The 18,721-nt window shown below is 37.8% G+C and overlaps 1 protein-coding gene across 3 annotated transcripts in view; it reads left to right on the forward strand.

Moving 5' to 3' along the window:
• Positions 1-18,721, forward strand: part of LOC121428161 (trichohyalin-like) — a 40,753-nt gene extending 22,032 nt beyond the window's left edge. For 2 of the 3 annotated variants that reach the window (XM_041624755.1, XM_041624756.1), the window contains exons 10-20: positions 3,294-3,433; positions 4,044-4,334; positions 4,931-5,215; positions 6,385-6,573; positions 8,549-8,833; positions 9,199-9,384; positions 10,087-10,206; positions 13,214-13,225; positions 14,476-14,655; positions 15,807-16,042; positions 16,730-18,721. In XM_041624755.1, coding sequence (XP_041480689.1) covers positions 3,294-3,433; positions 4,044-4,334; positions 4,931-5,215; positions 6,385-6,573; positions 8,549-8,833; positions 9,199-9,384; positions 10,087-10,206; positions 13,214-13,225; positions 14,476-14,655; positions 15,807-16,042; positions 16,730-18,131 — 3,326 coding nt within the window. In that variant the 3' untranslated portion in view covers positions 18,132-18,721. The remainder of the gene's footprint in view (positions 1-3,293; positions 3,434-4,043; positions 4,335-4,930; positions 5,216-6,384; positions 6,574-8,548; positions 8,834-9,198; positions 9,385-10,086; positions 10,207-13,213; positions 13,226-14,475; positions 14,656-15,806; positions 16,043-16,729) is intronic. The other variant, XM_041624758.1, reaches the window with a different exon arrangement.

Consider the following 18,721-nt stretch of genomic DNA (forward strand, 5'->3'; position numbering starts at 1 on the left):
TACAAATAATGTATCCAGCCGAAAAAAAATTAAGGACTTAAAACCCGTTTATTCATGCCCTTTTTTGAAAGATCAACATAATTACGAAATCCGTTAGCGCGAACAGAAAATTTTCAGCAAACAATTTAAAAAAATATAACATGAATGTTGATAGTTGCTATGTTTAATTATTGTTTACTTGTAATCTTCGGATTTCCCGAAATTTCCTTGATTTGTTTCATTCAGAACCCTTCCTGGAAAAGGTCAAATCTCCCGAAATTCCGAAAATTTCGGGAGATTTGAAACCGTGCATCCCGGGAATAGCTTTATACATGTATAACCCTTTATAATGCAATTTTATATAAGGAATTTCACGAAAATGCTATTGAAATAAAAATATAGGGTTTGAATATAAGATCGAGGAACTTTTAAAACTCAACTCTCTGCGTTTACTAGCATTTCTTTATTTTATTCTTTAACTTTATATGCCCTGTCGCCGAACACTATGTGTCTTTCCACATTTTTTTAAAAATCTGATTGAATTGATATTTTTAGGTTGGTGCATGACTTCATATTTTTTGGTACAAAATACCATCTTGACGTCTCAGGATTCTGGAGTTTCTTGGGCTTTTCTACCTATGCCTATATAGAGCAAGGGGAAACAGAGAGGATCAATAAGAAAGGATATAAGAAGAAGAAGAATAAATGTGAATGAAATAAGGAAAGAGGAACGATTTGAAAAACAGAAAAATAGAAATCATTATACAAAAAAATTCAATCGCGAATATATAAAAAAAAATCAGCTTGCGTTCTACATGCGCTCTTATCATTATTTAGGAAAATATGCAATATTACAGAACAGTTTATCCAATGTTCAGCAAATTTCAGCTCGCTTAGCGTATAATCTTTACACTTACCATAAGACCGTATTTTAGAATGACCCGATTCAGCTCTTCATGTCAAAATATTAACAATTTTCAACTTGTGCATCGTGCTCCGCGCTCGCACCATTCTGTTGTATAATCAATGCAAATTAAATAGTAAGTTTGAATCTCGGCTTTCAGTCATTTTTTTAAAAGCAATATGCTTACAATATGACAATCCTCGATCTTGCTAATTTTTAATTTATCGTAATAGTTGGATATGGATAATTTGGTGTGTGTGTGGGTTGAATCATAATGTTTAATTACACTCTATGATTCATGCCAAAATTTTAAACAATGTTATACGCGAGAACATAAATCAAACCAAATCAAATCAAAATGTTTAAGATATCCATACCCTGCTTGATTACCAAGAGTAGAATGACCCGTTTGAGATGTACATGTACATAAAACAGTTCGCGCTCCTATATTTCCTTTCAAATCGAAATATGAGTGAACATTAACTTGCGCTTCGCGCTCGCATCATTTATTTAGGCCATAGTAGGTCCATGATCATTAGAAGCTACGATGTACTTAAAAAATCAGACTTTAGTTGCATCCCTCCTAAATGATAATAAGTATTGTATCTGCTGATGTGAAACGTGGATGGAAATATTTCTTACCATCCCCGAAGGACCTAAAAATATACATTCTGGCACTGGCGGCGGAAGATTATGCTTCAACGCTGCCAATCCAGAATCTAATATTTTTATACTTTCGCCGCCGGCCGCAGAATGCAATTATTTTTATGTCCTTTTTATGCCCAAGATATACCTTTATATATATATATATATATATATATATATATATATATATTATACTGCACGAACTCTTTTTACTAACTCTTTTTAGGAATCACATTACATTGGTTGTTTGGCTGTGTACAGTTATGTGTTGGAGGGGGAAACAGCTTTATGTTGTGCAGGGGTGGATCCAGGACTTTCTAAAGGGAGGGGGCACCATTTCCTGAGAAAATTTTGACACGGCAAAAAAATAAAAAGGTTTTCATCTAAAAGGTATTTCGCCAAAAATTTGTCAAGCAAAAAAAGAAGAGGAAAGGACCTCCCGTTCAAGGGGTGGGGGGGGGGGGTGGGGTGGCAGTGCACACGTCGGAAAAATGTATGGCATATTTACCTCACAAGTTTTGATTACTACTCTCAAAAAGTCGGATTTGCCCCCCCCCCCTTCCCTCCTTGACCAGCCAGCGCAGTTGTGCTCGGCCCATCAGAGCTCAGTCTTAAATATATGAAATATTATAATCATATGACTGCACATGCATTAGAAATGAAAACATTATGTCCTGCATTATGTTCATTTTTCGAGCGATATGAGAAGAGTCTTACGTAATACCAAGTAATTTGCATACCCACATCAACTATGAAAATTTCATACATGGGATGAAGGCATTCTCCCCCCCGGCCCCGGATCCTCCCCTCAGTTCACGACATACTACACAGAGCTCGAGAGACCACATGTCCTTATTCCATTCGCAAGTACATGTATGATATGTTTTGGATCGCACATATTCTTATGCTACACTTTAGATTTATCTTCAAGTAATACATCGACCCAAATTTGCCACGTTACTATCATCCCGGCGAGGAATCAGTAAGTCCGCAATTTTTCTTATCTAAAAGGGTCTGTACGTATCTTGTATTGCGCTCAGATTCTGTTTCTCTTCTTTGAAAGTGAATTTCTCTGCTTCGACACCCAAGAACCGGCAAGGCGCTACATTACACGGCACGGGCCAGCGGAACATGCGCTGCATGTAATGTTTACAATTCTCAGTGCAGCCGCCGACACCGGCCGTAGAGGCCCTCCCCCCCCATTCACTGTTGGTTGATTGACAGTTCTCGCTTGCGTAGCCGTTAATACTAGTACGATCTCAACGGCAGAGGGAGGCGTACAATTTATTTCAAATTGGCGAAGTCTCAGTGATTTGAAAAATCGTCTAGTAGACGCGATCCAATATAATCACATATTCCCACATACTAACAACTTTTCATCCGAAATAAAGATGATTTCTAGGGTTTCTTGGAACAAATACATAAACTCATAAACATATTTCATCTTAGTTTGAGAATTTTTTAAATCAGCTTCTCACAAAGTTAAACGATCCCTTTAAGATGAATTGACCTTATCTACAGTTTTCTTTCTCCTTCTCTTCCTCCTCCTTTCTTTCCTCATAAACTAATTTCTCAAATTATCCTAGCTGGAACTCACACAAACCAATAGACTTAATTTAGGATTAAAGCTAGGATCTTCTTCTTAGGTCACAGGGCAAACTAAAATTTAGATCCAAAAAGGACTTATTTACCCTACTCTTATTATTTCTTTACATCCAAACTGAAAATTCATTGGCATTTTACATTGATTTTTCTTGATGTTTAGCCTCCAAGTCGAACGCCGAAGCCCAAAAGTTCATCGACCAACATCGTCTGGAGATGGATATGATGCAGTCCCAGCTAGACCTAGAGAAAGCCAGGATGAAGGCGGTCCTCATGGCCAAGCTGGAAGCTAGGAGGAAGAAGGTAAGAGATGGTTGATGATCAAAAATGAGAAAGAAAGAAATATGAGAAATTGAATACCATAAATATTAACATTTTTGAAAATTTGTTTAGTTATTTATCATGACATGTCAGACATAATTTATCCTATCTTGATATAGGAATTATCACTTTCCCTTTTTATGAAGGTGTTTACCAATCAAAACCAAGGACTTCATGCGTAGTTGTTATAAAGTGACTGCTTTTCATCTGTAACACTGTTTGTGAAACAAACTTCTTTTGTACAAGATACTCTATGCTCTTTCTAAATCGTCTTTGGTATATGTAAAAATATTTTCATGAATACGAAAAGAACAGATCTATGGTAAATAAGAAGTTTTATGGAATTGAATTAAATCAGAAAGAAGTGAAAAGAATCATTCTGGAGTTCCAGTATCAGTCATCAATAATAAAAATAATAATTATATAGGAATTGTATAGCGCATGTATCCACCTTGCTAGGTGCTCAAGGCGCTCCTATATTACCCCGGCTAAGCTAGTCTACCGATTCTGGCTTGCACAGCTTTTGGAGGAATTACTTCCTGCCAGTACCTACATAATGTGTGCCCAATAATTTCCTGGTTCCTAAATTCAGGGAGGCACTAGCGATGAAGCTGATGAGACAGAGCCGCCAATGTCTGCGGAAGAGATCAAACAACTCCAGGTCATCCTCGACCAGAAGTCCCTTGACTTCAAGAACCGCCAAAAGTCGGCCAAGAAGGAAATGTCCGCTGCGGACCTCTTCAAGTACATGGATGCTCACCAGAGAGATATGGAGAGCCTGGAGAAGAGGTTGGCCCTGGAACGGCTTCGTATGGAGCAGAATATCAAGGACAAGATGGCCGCCAGACGGTTCAAGAGACCAGGGTCTGCGACTTCTACCAAGGTACACTTAAATATTAATTATGATAATATTCTGTTTTTAAGGTAAACGCTTAGATATTAATTATGATAATATTCAGTTTTTATAAAGAGCTTATCGTGTCGAAACAACTTCTCTTAAGCACTGTACAGACACAGAAGATTATTCACTGAAAAAGTTCCTCTAATTGGTATGAGGACATGAGAAAATATTTTTTTCTACAAATGAGAAGAGAGTTGGGGGAGGGTTAACACCTGTGGTGTGATGAAGAACTTTCTGATAGTAATCCCAACGATGATTGAGTCACCATACATTTGATAGTAGAGTCCTATGATCATGAACCCTATCATTTTGATATGCACTCATCAGAGCTGCCAAGTAGTACTGATTTTCTGTATTTAGTACTGAAAATAGAGAAGAATACTGATGGTTTCATGCAAAATACTGATTTCTTAAGTTTCAGTTTATGTGTTGTCCTATGGTATTCCTGTGAAAATACTAATTTCCTCACCAAAATACTGATTTTCAGCCTTGAAAATACTGAAATGTTCTTGTTCAGGTTGGCAGCTCTGGTATAGTCCTATGATCATGAACCCTATCATTTTGATATGCATTCACAGAGCCAAGACAAACCGGAAGATGTCGAGACCCTGGAGAAAGAAATGATGGTCAAGGAATCCACATTCCTCGCTGAGGTGGAGTCCAGGAAATCTCAGATGTCCAAGGAAGAATACGAGCGTCTCCTGGCCCAGCATCGGAAGGAGATGGAGGAGCTTCGGAGGAGAATGGACCGGGCCAAGGGAAGGCAGATGATGCACTTCCAAGACAAGCTGGATGCGAGGAGGAGACGGAGACAGATGTGGAAGAACGAGGAGGAGGAGCGGATGAGACTGATGAAGCTCCTGGTACGTATCGATTTCTTTTGTATCTTGTGAGATTTCTTATTATCAGCAACGGATCCAGCCAAGATTAGACACAATACCATATCACGGTCCATATTGTTTGTGCATGATAGGTGACTGGTCCAACGAATTGTGTCTAATCCGGCTGAATCAGTAACTAATCATTGCCATTTATGATTGTATCTCATTACAATGCCTTTGGTCCCAGTGGTGCAGTAACGTAATGGCCAGATAAAGGTTTAGAGGGGTAAACTATCGTGTGCAAACAATGTTTAGACCAAGAATTTAAGAGAGCGGTGTTGGCTCAGTCGGTAATGCGTCTGCCTGTCGAACCAAAAATCGTGGGTTCGAGTCCACCCCGGGCTGATGACTGAAGCCAGTGCGTTGTGTGTAAACGTCTCTCCCATGTTTCATAGATGCAGGCTATGTTAAAATGGAAAACACTCCGTCCCTCAGATAGGATGTTAAATGGAGGCCCCGTGTAGAGGACAGTCACCACCTTTGCACGTTAAGAACCCACTGCACTATTCGTATAAGAGTAGGGGGAAACCCCTGTGTAGTGGTCCATCTGCATTCCCCTAATCCGTTATCGGGAGGATAGACCTGCGGGTCATAGTGATTCAGTTCGCTTTTCGCCTCCCAGGCACAGGTGACGCCAAACAAAATAATAATAATGTTTCGGTACCATCATTTTATCATAGTCGTTGGTTCAATCTTTGGCCGTGTCATACCGAAGAATTGATGGACCTTCTGCCTTTTGAATATTTGAGGTATTAGAATGGAGAAGGGTACGTATAATGACATTGTGATATACAGGGCCTGTTGAGAGCTAGACAGGGCCTATTGAGAGCTGAAGTGGCTACCCTGGGTGAATATTAATATAAATAAAACAAATATGAATATAAAAAATTGTCATTACTAATTGCTAAGTTCTCAGTAATTATGTATTCTGTACCAGAATTATTTGCATATATTTTAAGTATATTCCTACAAATAATTGGGCGGTCATTTTATTGGATTCTGTTTAAACTCATTTGGAGATAGTAATCACAGGTGGCACGTAAATCTGAGTGATTAGCGCTTGATGATAGCGTAGACACTTGTATGTATTGCCATTATCATTCTTTAGGCCACAGATCATAGTCATGTCACTTTCAATTCTATCGTTTTAGAATGATAAATCCGAGCCACTCAGCAAGGACGAGTTCAACGACATCGCGGAGGACATCTTGAACTATGATGAGGCAGTCCAGTCCGACATCAAAGAGAAAGAGGGCAAGGTTTCGGACAAAGAATACCAGAAGATGCTTGATGATCACAAGGGGAATATGGACAAACTAGAGCAGACTTTGATAGAGAAGGTGAGATTGGTTTCCTTCATTATTCCACATTCTTGAAACAGTTCATTTTTACACTTACAGTAAAGAAAATAACTCAAGTTGTTCATTTTGTGTTTATTTTTTATAATTTTTTGAATTGCTATTTTATTTTTCATTTATCCACTTAATGTTTTTTTTGTTTTTTATTAATTTATTGATGAATGAATGAATTGATTTATTTATTCATTCATTCATTCAATTCATTCATTCATCATTCATTCATTATTTCATTCATTCAATTCATTCAGTCATCATTCATTCATTATTTCATTCATTCATTCTTCATTCATTTATTCATTTATTTTTTTGAGGGGGTGCTACTTTACATAATCTACGACATTGAATGACCTTCAGCATTTGAGCGAATGTATATTTTCTGGGTGTCTTTCTGTATTTTTCAGGGCTCTTGAGAATTTTGCGAGCAAAGTTGCCGAGCCCCCTTGTAATTCTTCCCTTCTTTGCATACTGGGGAATTCCGTAAAGTGTGTATGGTGAGACTACCACATATCGACCACCTCTTTTGAAACTGACCACCTTGCGCGCGTTAAAATTATTGTGTATTACAAACGATACGCGCGTGAGAGTAGTCCATAGAAACAGTAAGAATCGATTTTACGATAAAAAAAGAAGCAACAAAAAGTAAAAATTTAGTAGAATTAATAAAAACTCTATTAACCAAACCCAAACCCCGCTGAAAAACCAAGAAATCTGATAGGAAACTGCTTTAGAACAAATATATATCGTCAATCATCCAATTATGTGCCGGAGCTCGCAGTGGAAGTAGTGAGACGATCATTTAGCATGTTGACATCATAGAACTGATTTAAAAGAGTAATATTATTTTGCCACCACGACAAGAATCGGCCGTAAACTTAGTGTACCGCGGGTGGTCTGTTTCAAAAGACAGGTGCATATGAGCAAATGTAAAATCATCACATTTGTCGATATATACGCGGATTGAATCGAAGTCGCCCAACAAAATATGGGAATCTGATCTGCTGAAATTTTATACAAATGAGACGAAAACTGGGTAAAATTATTGAATATTTTCACAGAAACGATGCTAAGAAGACAAGGTGGTCGATAAGGGGTAGTTCCAACCATACTTGTACAAATGTCAGAATCCCTACATTGCTTCCATTTATCATTCCATGTAAAACAGTATACAAATGATACACAACATTGAGGGCGGTAGTAAGTACAGGGGTGTGAGAGCTCAGATTTTTAGCTGATTACATATTTTTAATGTTTTTATTTTCAGCATGACTTCAGCTTTTTGGGGGCTTTCCTCTTTATATAAAGTATGGGAGCTCTTTAAATTTTAGATTTTTACAACACTCTTCAGTTTGTTCAGATCATTTTATTTGTGACCACTCCCACCCCTGTAAGAATTATATGCACTAGGTACCTTTGGAACAGTTCTAATGCCCTTTGACTGTTTCAAAGATAACAATTATGGGTAATTTATTCTAATGCCCAATGAAAATGATGTGTGTGATATGTATTTATAAGATAGTGATGTGTGGGTCCTTGTTATTTGATAAATCATTATCATCAGACTATCTACGTCCGACAACTCGAGCTACCAGATGCACATCGCGAAAATCTTTCATCCAGTGCTGAACTCGCACCAACTGCTTTAAGAACTCATATATTCCACGCACCATCAAGGACTGGAATTCTCTACCCCCTGACATCATATCAATCTCAGTCTCCGATAATTTCAGAACACAGGCAACTATATTCTTTCGCAACAAGGAATAATAAGAAACAAAGTGCGCACTCCCAATTCCTCCTCGGGTGGTTCCTCTAATAGGGACGTTGAGGAGTACCATCAAGAAGAAGAATCTTAAAGGCCATGAACGGTCAATAGAAAAATTCATCTTGCAAAGTAATGTCAGAACTAGAATTCGAAATAAATCAATTTTAATCGCATTACTTTCTGCTCTCAATTCAGGGCAAAGGCAGGAATGAAGAAATCAATGGCATCGAAGATCAGATGAAGCAACAAGAGGCCATCTTCTTCTCCAAAGTAGAACAAAGGAAATCAGCGATGCCCAAGGATGAGTACGAGCGTCTCTTGAAGGAACACCAGGAGGAGATGGATGATCTTAAGAAGAGGCTAGGTTGGGCTAAAGGAAGACAGGCAAGGCATCTTCAAGATAAGCTGGAGGCGAGGAGGAGAAGGAGGAAGATGCTTGGAAATGAAGAAGAGGAGAGAAAGAGACTCCTGGAGCAATTGGTGAGTAATGCAACCTGTGTTAGTGACCACCACTGTAGAAAGGCCACCTGTCTTTAATGGCCATGTGTTTCGTACTCTCGGGAAAAGGATAATGAGAAGCTTTTGATAAGACGAGGAAAAGAAGGAGTAAAATACTTGGAAACAAAGAGATGTTCCACTTGTATCAGTATATATAGTACTTTAATTTCATTCAAAAAGGAAACTTTTTGCAATAACAGTTGTACTAGCTTCCTCAGATTATCACAGCATGAGATTAGAATCCTAGCAAGCATGTTTTTATCAATAGGAATACAGAGATTTGCTTAAGTAGAAATTTGCTTAAGTTGTGGATATAAAGTTTTTTTCTCATTCTTTTTTTCATGTAGGCTAAAGTTGATCGTCTTAGCGGAGAAGAGCTTGAGGAACTTGAAGATGCGATCGATTTCTACGACATCTCCATGTCTGCTGTGATAGAAGCCAAGAAGGGGCAGGTTTCAGATGAAGAGTATAACAAGATGAAGGCAGAACACAAAAGGAATATGGAACAGATGAACCAAAGTCTAGACCAAAAGGTAGTATGTCCACTTATGATGATGGTGATGATGATAAGGAAGAGGAGGAGGAGAATGATGATAATGAGGTTGATGTTGATGATGATGATGATCGTGGTGGTGGTGGTGACGACAATGGCAACGGTGATGATAGTGATGGTGATGATGATGATGGTGGTGGTCACTGGTGGAGGTTGTGGTGACAACGACAACTACGACACCGATGAGGGTGATGGTGGTGATGATGATGATGATGATGTTTACAATTTATAATGATGATAATATTGGTGGTGGTGATGATGATGATTGTGATGATGATGGTGATGACGGTGATGATGATGATGATGACGATGATGATGATGATGATGATGATGATATTGATGAGAGTGGTGGTTGTGATGGTGAGATGAAAATCATAATGATGGTTGTGGTAATGATGATGACCCAGCACGATGCTAATGACCACGATTACGATGGTGTTGATGGTGATGACAATAACAATGACAATAATGAAAAGTTATAAAGTAATCTGATAAACATGCTGTTATTCATAGAATTCTGTAGTTCACATTGATTCAACAAAAAATGAGAATGATGATTGTAAAATGACGCCACTCTTACTGCACGAGGCCGTTGATCTTCATTCATACTTCCATCTTCAAATACCTTCAGTTTGTTCCCCAATTAAACATCCTTATTTTTGTGTGTGTTTTTTACTCCCAGAGGTTACAGTCGGATATTCATAACACAGAACAGGTCGTGTCAAACGTCAAAGGTCAAGTTGTAAATGTTGCTGTTGTTGTAGATGATGGATCTGATGAGGACATTGATGATGGAGATATGGTAAGAAAATGAATATTTTAGAATAATTTTTTATTTCATATATGAATAAATGCTAGATATTATATATTTGTTATCATATTGCAGGAAAAAAATTCACATGGAAATGCTTAAACGAGCCCTGGAAAGTTAACCCTTTGAACCCTGAATTATTAGGGGCGGCGGTGACCTTGACCCTAAATTATTTGCACATATCGATCACATTCACAAACTCCCATGATTCGAAACCCAACAGGGTTAACGGCAGCTTCTCCCACTAGTACCCGGACCGACCCGGCTGAAGATGTTTAGCTTCTCGCAGACCTAGTCTACAAACAGAAATATCAATTTAGTGTCTGTTTTGGGCTCAAAATCACTGTTTTCACCAAAGTCAGATATACTAATTGCTTCCCCATAGTAAGCATGTGACTCGCCGCGTATTACACTGTGTGTTACTGCACATACGACACGAGCAACCACAAAAAAGTGGCATATTTTGGCAACTTTTGATGCTAAGTCCTTCCGAAATCATTGCCAATCTTGACTGAAATTATCGACTAAATGTTCCTACACGTACTAGAAAGATGACGTCATTTTAAAAGATCACCTGACATTTAGAATCCATGTTTTTAAAGTCACATGGCTGTAGATACCGGCCTATCGGATATATGCGCGTTTACTGGTATGCCAGTATTCCTGCCTATTGGGTTCAAAGGGTTAAAAAAGATCCCTAGCAAATCCTTAATTTACAATGTTAAAGCTTATCCAATGTTGCCGATACACACAGTAGATTGTGAAAAGTAGCCCCTGAAAATATATATATTTTTTTTTTTTTCAAATTGTCAAGGCTTCATTTGAAAGTTGGATAAAAGTCAATGAATTCAAAAACATAACTGGTATTTAAAAGCAGGTACAGGCCAGATATTGCCTTACTCATATAAAGATACCTTCATATCATTATTTGATTCTATTCAGTTCATGCAATTTTTTCTGTAAATGTATCATTCAGAACATTTAATCTTTATTGAATTGTATTTGATTAAACCTTATCTAATTCCATTTGAAAGTACTCTACATATAAAATATCATACAAAATTATCAATACTGAGAGGAAAGTAATCTGAAATGTGTTGTGGTGGAAGAAAGCAAATTGATTTGTATTTGTAAATTACAAATTAACATAGATTTTCGTAAAATCATAACAAGAAAAATAAGAATGTAAATTTTAATTCATTAGAATTGAATTTAATCATTATTTGGTGGATTTTTGTGACTTCTTTAAAGATAAAAATATTACATTATGGTTTTTTATTGGTTGGTCGGGATATTGCATCAAAATCTAAACTTTATGTTATATTTATTTATTGTGGGCCAGGATTTTTTTAAAACTTGTCTCAAAAGTATTTCCAGGAGACAAAGAGAAAAAACAAGCTTATTCTCATAAACTACATAATTTTAACAATAATAATGATGATAATCAGAGTCATAATGTGCATTTTACAAAGTTCATAAAGCATTATTCTTAATAATTAACAAATAAAGAGTTATCCTTAATGAGAATGGTTCATATATAAAGTATTTAGAGATTGTGAATTTCAGATTTCAAAGAGTATGGATATTGTACTATTTCATGCTACAAATTGCATGTACATGTATGTAGAGTTACATGACTTTGTGGAAAACACTTGAAACAGGCGAAATTGTTTTTCTCAGACTCTTTCATCATCAATTGGAAGTGTTAGTATTTGCCAAACGGAGGTAAGAAATATATTTGAAAAACAAACATGTATATATTAAAAAAAAATTATAATTCATGCAAGCTCTCTTAAACGGTGATAAGTCAAAGCTCACACCTCTTTCATAAGCTTACAAACACCTCTGGGCGCCATAAGACAAAGGTTAGCGATTAATCGCTGTGACCAATCAAGATTCTTGTTGCATGTACATTTTGCTAAGTAGACTGAATATGAACCAATCAGAATTGTTCTTTTAAATAAGCGATCAATCGCCAAACATTGTGTTACGGGACCCTGGTAATAAATTATACATGAAGCTTAAAGACCCTGACTGGTGTAAAACCAACCATATATCAACAAGGGTAATGATTCATAGAATACAAATATATCAAAAATATAACATATCTCCTTCCATTAGTTGAAAAATTGAATAGAAATCAAAGAAATCACTCCTCCTGAACTTTTTTTCAATTGAGCACCTGCATGAAAATGATGACGTCATGTAGTGTATGGAGGGTCATGATTCCATAGGTTTTTGTTCAAAAAACTGGGTGATTTTACTGATTTCCAGATTATGAATTCAATATCTTTTGTTCCTTTTTCAGATGAAAATGGCAGTCGCAATTATTCAGTGTACATATGGATGGAAACTTACAACTTTTCACTACTTTTTTGTGATTTTTTTGTTTGGTTCTTATTGGGCCTAAATTGCTATGTCAGGAAAAGTTGTTACACGTAATCTGAATGCAGATAGAATTGAAATCTGTGCCATATAAGCAGGAAACAAAATATGGCAATAACCAGTCCAAAACTGTAGATTTCATAAATTCAAGCGTGCGGGAAAAAAAATATATGTGATATCACTCTGTGATAGAAGTGAAGAAAATGAAATGCGTAATCTGGAAAGCAAAAAAATCACCCAGTTTTTCTGTGTACAAACCAATGAAATCACGACTCTTCACACACAACGTGACGTCTTGGTCTCGAGGCCGGTGAAAAGCACAATAAAGCCTGTTTTCTAAGCCTGATAATTGGAGCTTTTCTTAAGCAAAATACTCAGCTGTTAAACAGTGAAAATGCATAAAGTTTACATTGCTGTATTTAGTAGTCTATAAACTTTCGATTGGTATGTGATTTTTCATTTTCATTTTGGGGTCCTGTCTGGGTCTTTAACAAAGTTTGATGTTACCACTTCTGGAAAGAAAAATTCTGTTGATGTGAGATGAAGAATAAATTCTTTTCTTTGTGTACCGGTAATCATGCCATTTTCACTATTTTATTTTCCAATTTACAAGGAGGATCAAAAGGTATGCTGTAAATGTGTTTGATTGAAAGTGGGCATTTATTTCATTTTATCTTAATACCTTATAAAAAAAATTCATTTTATCCTTGTGGGCTGTTCTCATTTTTTTATGCACATCATTATTTTTGCATGCCATTATACAGTGTGAAATATGATAAATATATTCCCAGAAGCTATTTTTAATTTACTAAATCCATGTTAGTTTTTCTTACATAATTTTTTGGCATATTGATGGGTTATTTTTAATTTTGTTTTGTTGAATTGGGGAGGGGGTCATTTAACCTTGATTTAAATAATGTATTGAAAAATGTATTTGCAGTTTTTAGTTTGTGTATGCCTGCCAACACATTCATTCAAATATTGTTATTAACTTTTTTGCACCCATTTTCCAACTTGAGCACGGATACAAGTATGATCCCAAACCAAAAAAAATAAAGAAAACATTTCATTTTCAAACTGCTGTCTCCTACAAGTCCATACTTTATTCATCTTTGATGATTCTTAGGGGTTTTATTTCTTTATTGTTTGTGTGTGTGATTCTAACATATAACATGCATTTTTATTGTACCATCACTGAGTAAAAAGTGATTACCACCCACCCTTTCAAAATGCCTTTATTTTTCATAAAATGTCCAGTGGTATGGTATTCTTTTGTTATGGCTTCAGTCCCAAGACTCACTGACAGAAAATCGGAAAAGTATAATTGAAAAGATAAGAAAATGGGTAGACGGAGCTTATATTCCTGGAAAGTTGTTCAAAAAAAAATTATGGAAATCATAGATTTTCTGTATCATCTGATTCAAACTTTCCCCAGTCTGATGGGGTTTTTTTAAATCTTTTTTTCTGTGCTAAAAATAATTTCATTTCAAATGCTGGCATCCCCTAAAGGAAGAAAAATGATTTCTGTGAGAGGATTCTTGATAATCATAATTTGACTTAATAATCTTAAATGCTACATGCAATACAAGACTTGTTGTCTCATTATGAGGTCTTATACATTTGAGGATGGGCAGTTGTCCATGGAATCTCGAGAGGGAATTCTTGTCCGTGATTATTGCAACTAAAAATGTGCTATATATGGTAACAGGGCTCATCAGCCAATCACAATCTAGGTTTCCATGGAAATGATATAATAATGGCAAAGATACCTCAGTTGTAAGTCTTACAAAACCCCAGTGTTATTTATCTCATATTGGTCACTCCAAAACTTCAAACCATAATGAAAACTCTAATGTGACCTTTGACCTTTCATAGGACCTTGGGATCGATGCAAGTCAGTTGGCCGTCTTCACCTCCACAAACCTGTGGACCACGCCCACGCAGTCCAACGATGTCGTCATCGTACCCCTGAAGGAGGAGTACCCCAGCAAACGAAAGCGGGAACTCTTCACCGATCCCTCCATCTTCCGCCAAATTGATGCCCATGCCATAAAGGTAGTTCTAGAGTGATGATTGCATGTTTTGTGTAGCATTTAGCACGTTTGTATGTTTGAATCTCCGGACAGCCTGGAAGTATTGATATGCATGTTGTTACTGCAGTTCAAAACAGAATACACAGGAGCACTGTTGCTATTCAAAATTGATGCTCATGCCATGAAGGTATTCCTTGTTGAATGATTGCGTTGTACATGTAGTATCTAGCATGCTTGTATGCTCAATTCGTTTGTGGGACATCCTGAATGTTTCAATATGGGTGATTTCAAGTTTAGTGTTGACCTTTTGGTGTTGGTGTTGGGTCGGTTTTACACGATTATAACACCAAACATAAAATGAGGATGGTCCTGAAAAGTCACTCACTAGTTGTTGAGATGTCAATAATGTGATCCGGATCAGTTTTACAAGCTCTGAATAAGTTTCGGAGCTAGGGGAAGCAACCGAAATTTCAACACTGACACCAACACCAAGGCCAACACCGAACTTGAAATCACCCAATATGCGTGTTGTATATGCAGTTAAAAAGCAGAATTCACAGGAATACTGTTCTGCTCAAGTTTGGGGACTTGGACAGTGAGACAATCTACAAGACATTGTGGAATACTAGTAAGTTGTGCAGTGTCAGGAGAACTGTCAGATAGACCCTTGGCTTAACTTAATCAATGCTATGAGATTAGCAGTGATTGGTCTACCACGTTGGTCTTAATGATAGGAGGTAATTCTAGGAGCATTCCTTTGTAGTAGATATTTTTATCTATATATATACATATATATTCTTCCTGTGGGATTAATTTTCCCAGTATCTCATTGCAAAATGCTCTACATTTTTTTATGATGGCTACACAAAATTTCCTTTTTGAGTTTGTGTATCAATTTTTTTACCTAGGTCTGTACAGAACATAATAAGTAAAAGCTTTTCTCTACCAACCAGCAATGCTCATCAGATTTCAAAATAACTAATCAAAATTAAAATTCAAAATGTTAATAAACAGACAGTGAGCTTAATCACCCAGCCATCCCTCTCTGCTCTGACCAACAATCTTACCTTGTCTAGAACTACCAGAAACATTTTGTTTCATTTATAGAATTTAATAATTCATTTGGATCTTAGCTCAACCAGAGACATATCCTTCTGTCCTTTCCATCTATAGCTGGCCCAGACTGTAAGCTTGGTCACCCAGCCGTCCTTCTCTGCTCTGGTCAACGAGCTTACCGAGTTTGGGACTACTGAACTTCAGAAGGTGCGCCTGATCTTTCGGTGGCTGACGGCTCAGAACTGTGAGGAAATGGACCTGAATGATGTCATCGACGATACTCCGCTGGGGGTCCTGAAAGGGCTTTATCATCAGAAGATCACCTTCTCAACACTGTTCATGAGGATGTGCAGGTACATTGACCTCTCGATACAACATTGACAGAAATCAAGGAATCTTGAGGGAAACAGAAACAAAAAAAAAGCTTGACAAAAACATGCTGTAGACAAAAATGGTCAAAACATTGCTATGGAGATGGCACATTGATATTGCTTTTAATGAAGTTAGCATCTTGACTTGACTCCAGATTTAGTTTGAGAATGCAAGACCTCATCATAGATCATTGGCTACTTGTTTCTGATAGAATACATTATCGAATACTTGTTCAAACCTATAAATCTCCGTCAACCATGCTTCCTTCTTACATTTCTTCATTATTTCAGCAACAAATATCTACATACTCTCTTTGTTCTGCAGCTGCTCCTTCCTATGTCATTCCAAAATCCAGAAAACAGGCCGGTTTCAACTCTTCAATCTCTTGCCCCCGTCTTTGGAACAAACTCCTTCCATCCCTCAGAAACCTCTCTTCTCTTTACCTCTTTAAAAAACATCTCAAAACACACTTATATAACCATAAAACTTGTCTTATACCATCATCAGTGCTTTGTATCCTCTGGAAAAAGCGCTATATAAATTCAATTATTATTATTAGATCTGCTCTGTGTAACAGGAGCTCACTGAACTTTTCATGTGTCCTGTGTGATTCAGAAGCAACCACTTCGACAATGAGTATTGAAGAATTAATTTTTTTTTCTATCCAGATACATTGGGCTTCAGTGTGTTGAGATCTGTGGTATCGCGAAGGTCAAAGGTTATGGTGCCGGGCAGTTCATCTCACCCAAAGAGCCTGAGTTCCAGCACACCTGGAACTCGGTCCGTATCGATGGATTCTGGCACTTCGTCGACTGCAACTGGGGAGTGTCGCATATTGCTGGCTCCGTGACCTATGACCCCTTCCGTTTCGAGTACGATGAACACTACTTCCTGGCTGACCCGGATGTGATTATCTTAAGCCACTTTCCAAATGACCCTGCATGGCAGTTGCTTCAGTCACCGCTATCTCTAGATGAGTTCAATGTCCAGGTTCTACTAAAGCCAGACTTCTTTCAGTTCGGCTTCAGCCTTCGGAGTCACAAGAATGTCATCATCGATGTGCCCAATGGAGACTTAAATGTCCAGATCCACTGTCCGTCGGGATTCATTCTGTCATGCCGACTGTCCACTGTGAACGGTGACCGTGATGTAGCTGTAAGTGGTGTCCCCTTTGACCTTTATGAGTTCATCCATCAGGTTGGGGATGAGCTGATGGCATGTTACGTTAGGATCCCAGAGGCAGGTCAGTTCTACCTGACTATGTATGCCAGGAAACAGTACCTGGATGGAGAGCTTAATCTAGAAAGCTACACCGAGATCTGCAGGTATCTTGTGCGATGCAACAGCCCAAGCAGAGATAACGTGCCACTCCCGTACTCGCCAGCAGACCACTGGGGTCCGATTGGAACCATGAGTGCAGGACTTGTCCCGGTTTCACATACATCAGGTGTGGTTGTGTCCACAGATGGCAGCAATTTCACCATCCGCTTTAAAATGACCCAGCCATTGGCATTCACCCATACATTGACAAGCTTTGGTGTAGATGACCAACGACTTGTGCCTTACACCATGCAGCGAACGGTAGACGAGGAACTTGTATTCACTGTGATGCCGCCCAACATAGGACGATACGCCCTTCACGTCTACGTCCATTATTCTGGTCTGCCCAAACCTTCTCATCTCTGCAGCTATCTCCTTGTAGCGCACCAAGTACGCCAGAATGTCCAGCCGATGCCGCAGCCCGAACACGGGATCTGGGGTGCCACCCCAGCATTCTCATCGCTCGGGTTAACCGCTTTCACCAATGCAGATCCTCTCGTCATTACCAAAGAACCAGCAACAGAAATCACCATTGGTACCAACGCTCGCATCTTCCTGAGGCACGAGATGAGCTTTAATGGAAGGGACATGACACAAGCCATTCGATCTGAGTTTGGGGAAGGCTTTGTCACTTTCATGCTTCAGTTGCCGTACAGTGGATACTACTATTTCCGGTTGCTTGGGAAAGACACAGATGACCCGTCCATTCCTAATACCTTGCTGTTCAATTATCTTGTCAGAAGAGACTAATGGAGCATTGTACAGGAACTTAAAAATTAATTGCAAATCTATTTGGGGTTTCAAAATCAGTCATATGTCTTGCATTTGATCACAGTTTTGCAGCTGATTGTGTATCTGCTTCATGCAACGAGGACTGAAGCTGATTTACTACATCTAGAATTAATTGTAAAATTGTATCAATTGTGAAATTGGTCGATCATTTTTGAAATTGCAATTAAAATCTATTAAAAATTATGTATATTCATGTAACACTCTTAAACAGTGTAAGTTTCATATACTTACAATTAATGCTTACATCCAGTTTGCAGGGCATAAAGATGGTCTGTGTGAATCCACAGTCTCAAAATATCTGTATTTTCTTTTGAAATTCATTGGATTTGTGTATTGAGCACAGTAAGTATAGTAATTATGTGACATACGCCTAGGCCTCTCATGCCACCTTCACTCATATAGCATTAAGTTTTTAAACAGATCATATTGCTATTTTCGATGTCCCAGGAATTAGGGTAGGTGAGTCAATTTTTTCCCTACAGTTTGAAATGTGGGCAAAGTTTCAACTTTGACAGCTAAAATAGAGTCTAATAGTAGAAATATATGTA

Source organism: Lytechinus variegatus, chromosome 14 (genome assembly GCF_018143015.1).
Source record: "Lytechinus variegatus isolate NC3 chromosome 14, Lvar_3.0, whole genome shotgun sequence".
In the NCBI taxonomy this organism is placed as follows: Eukaryota; Metazoa; Echinodermata; class Echinoidea; order Temnopleuroida; family Toxopneustidae; genus Lytechinus; species Lytechinus variegatus.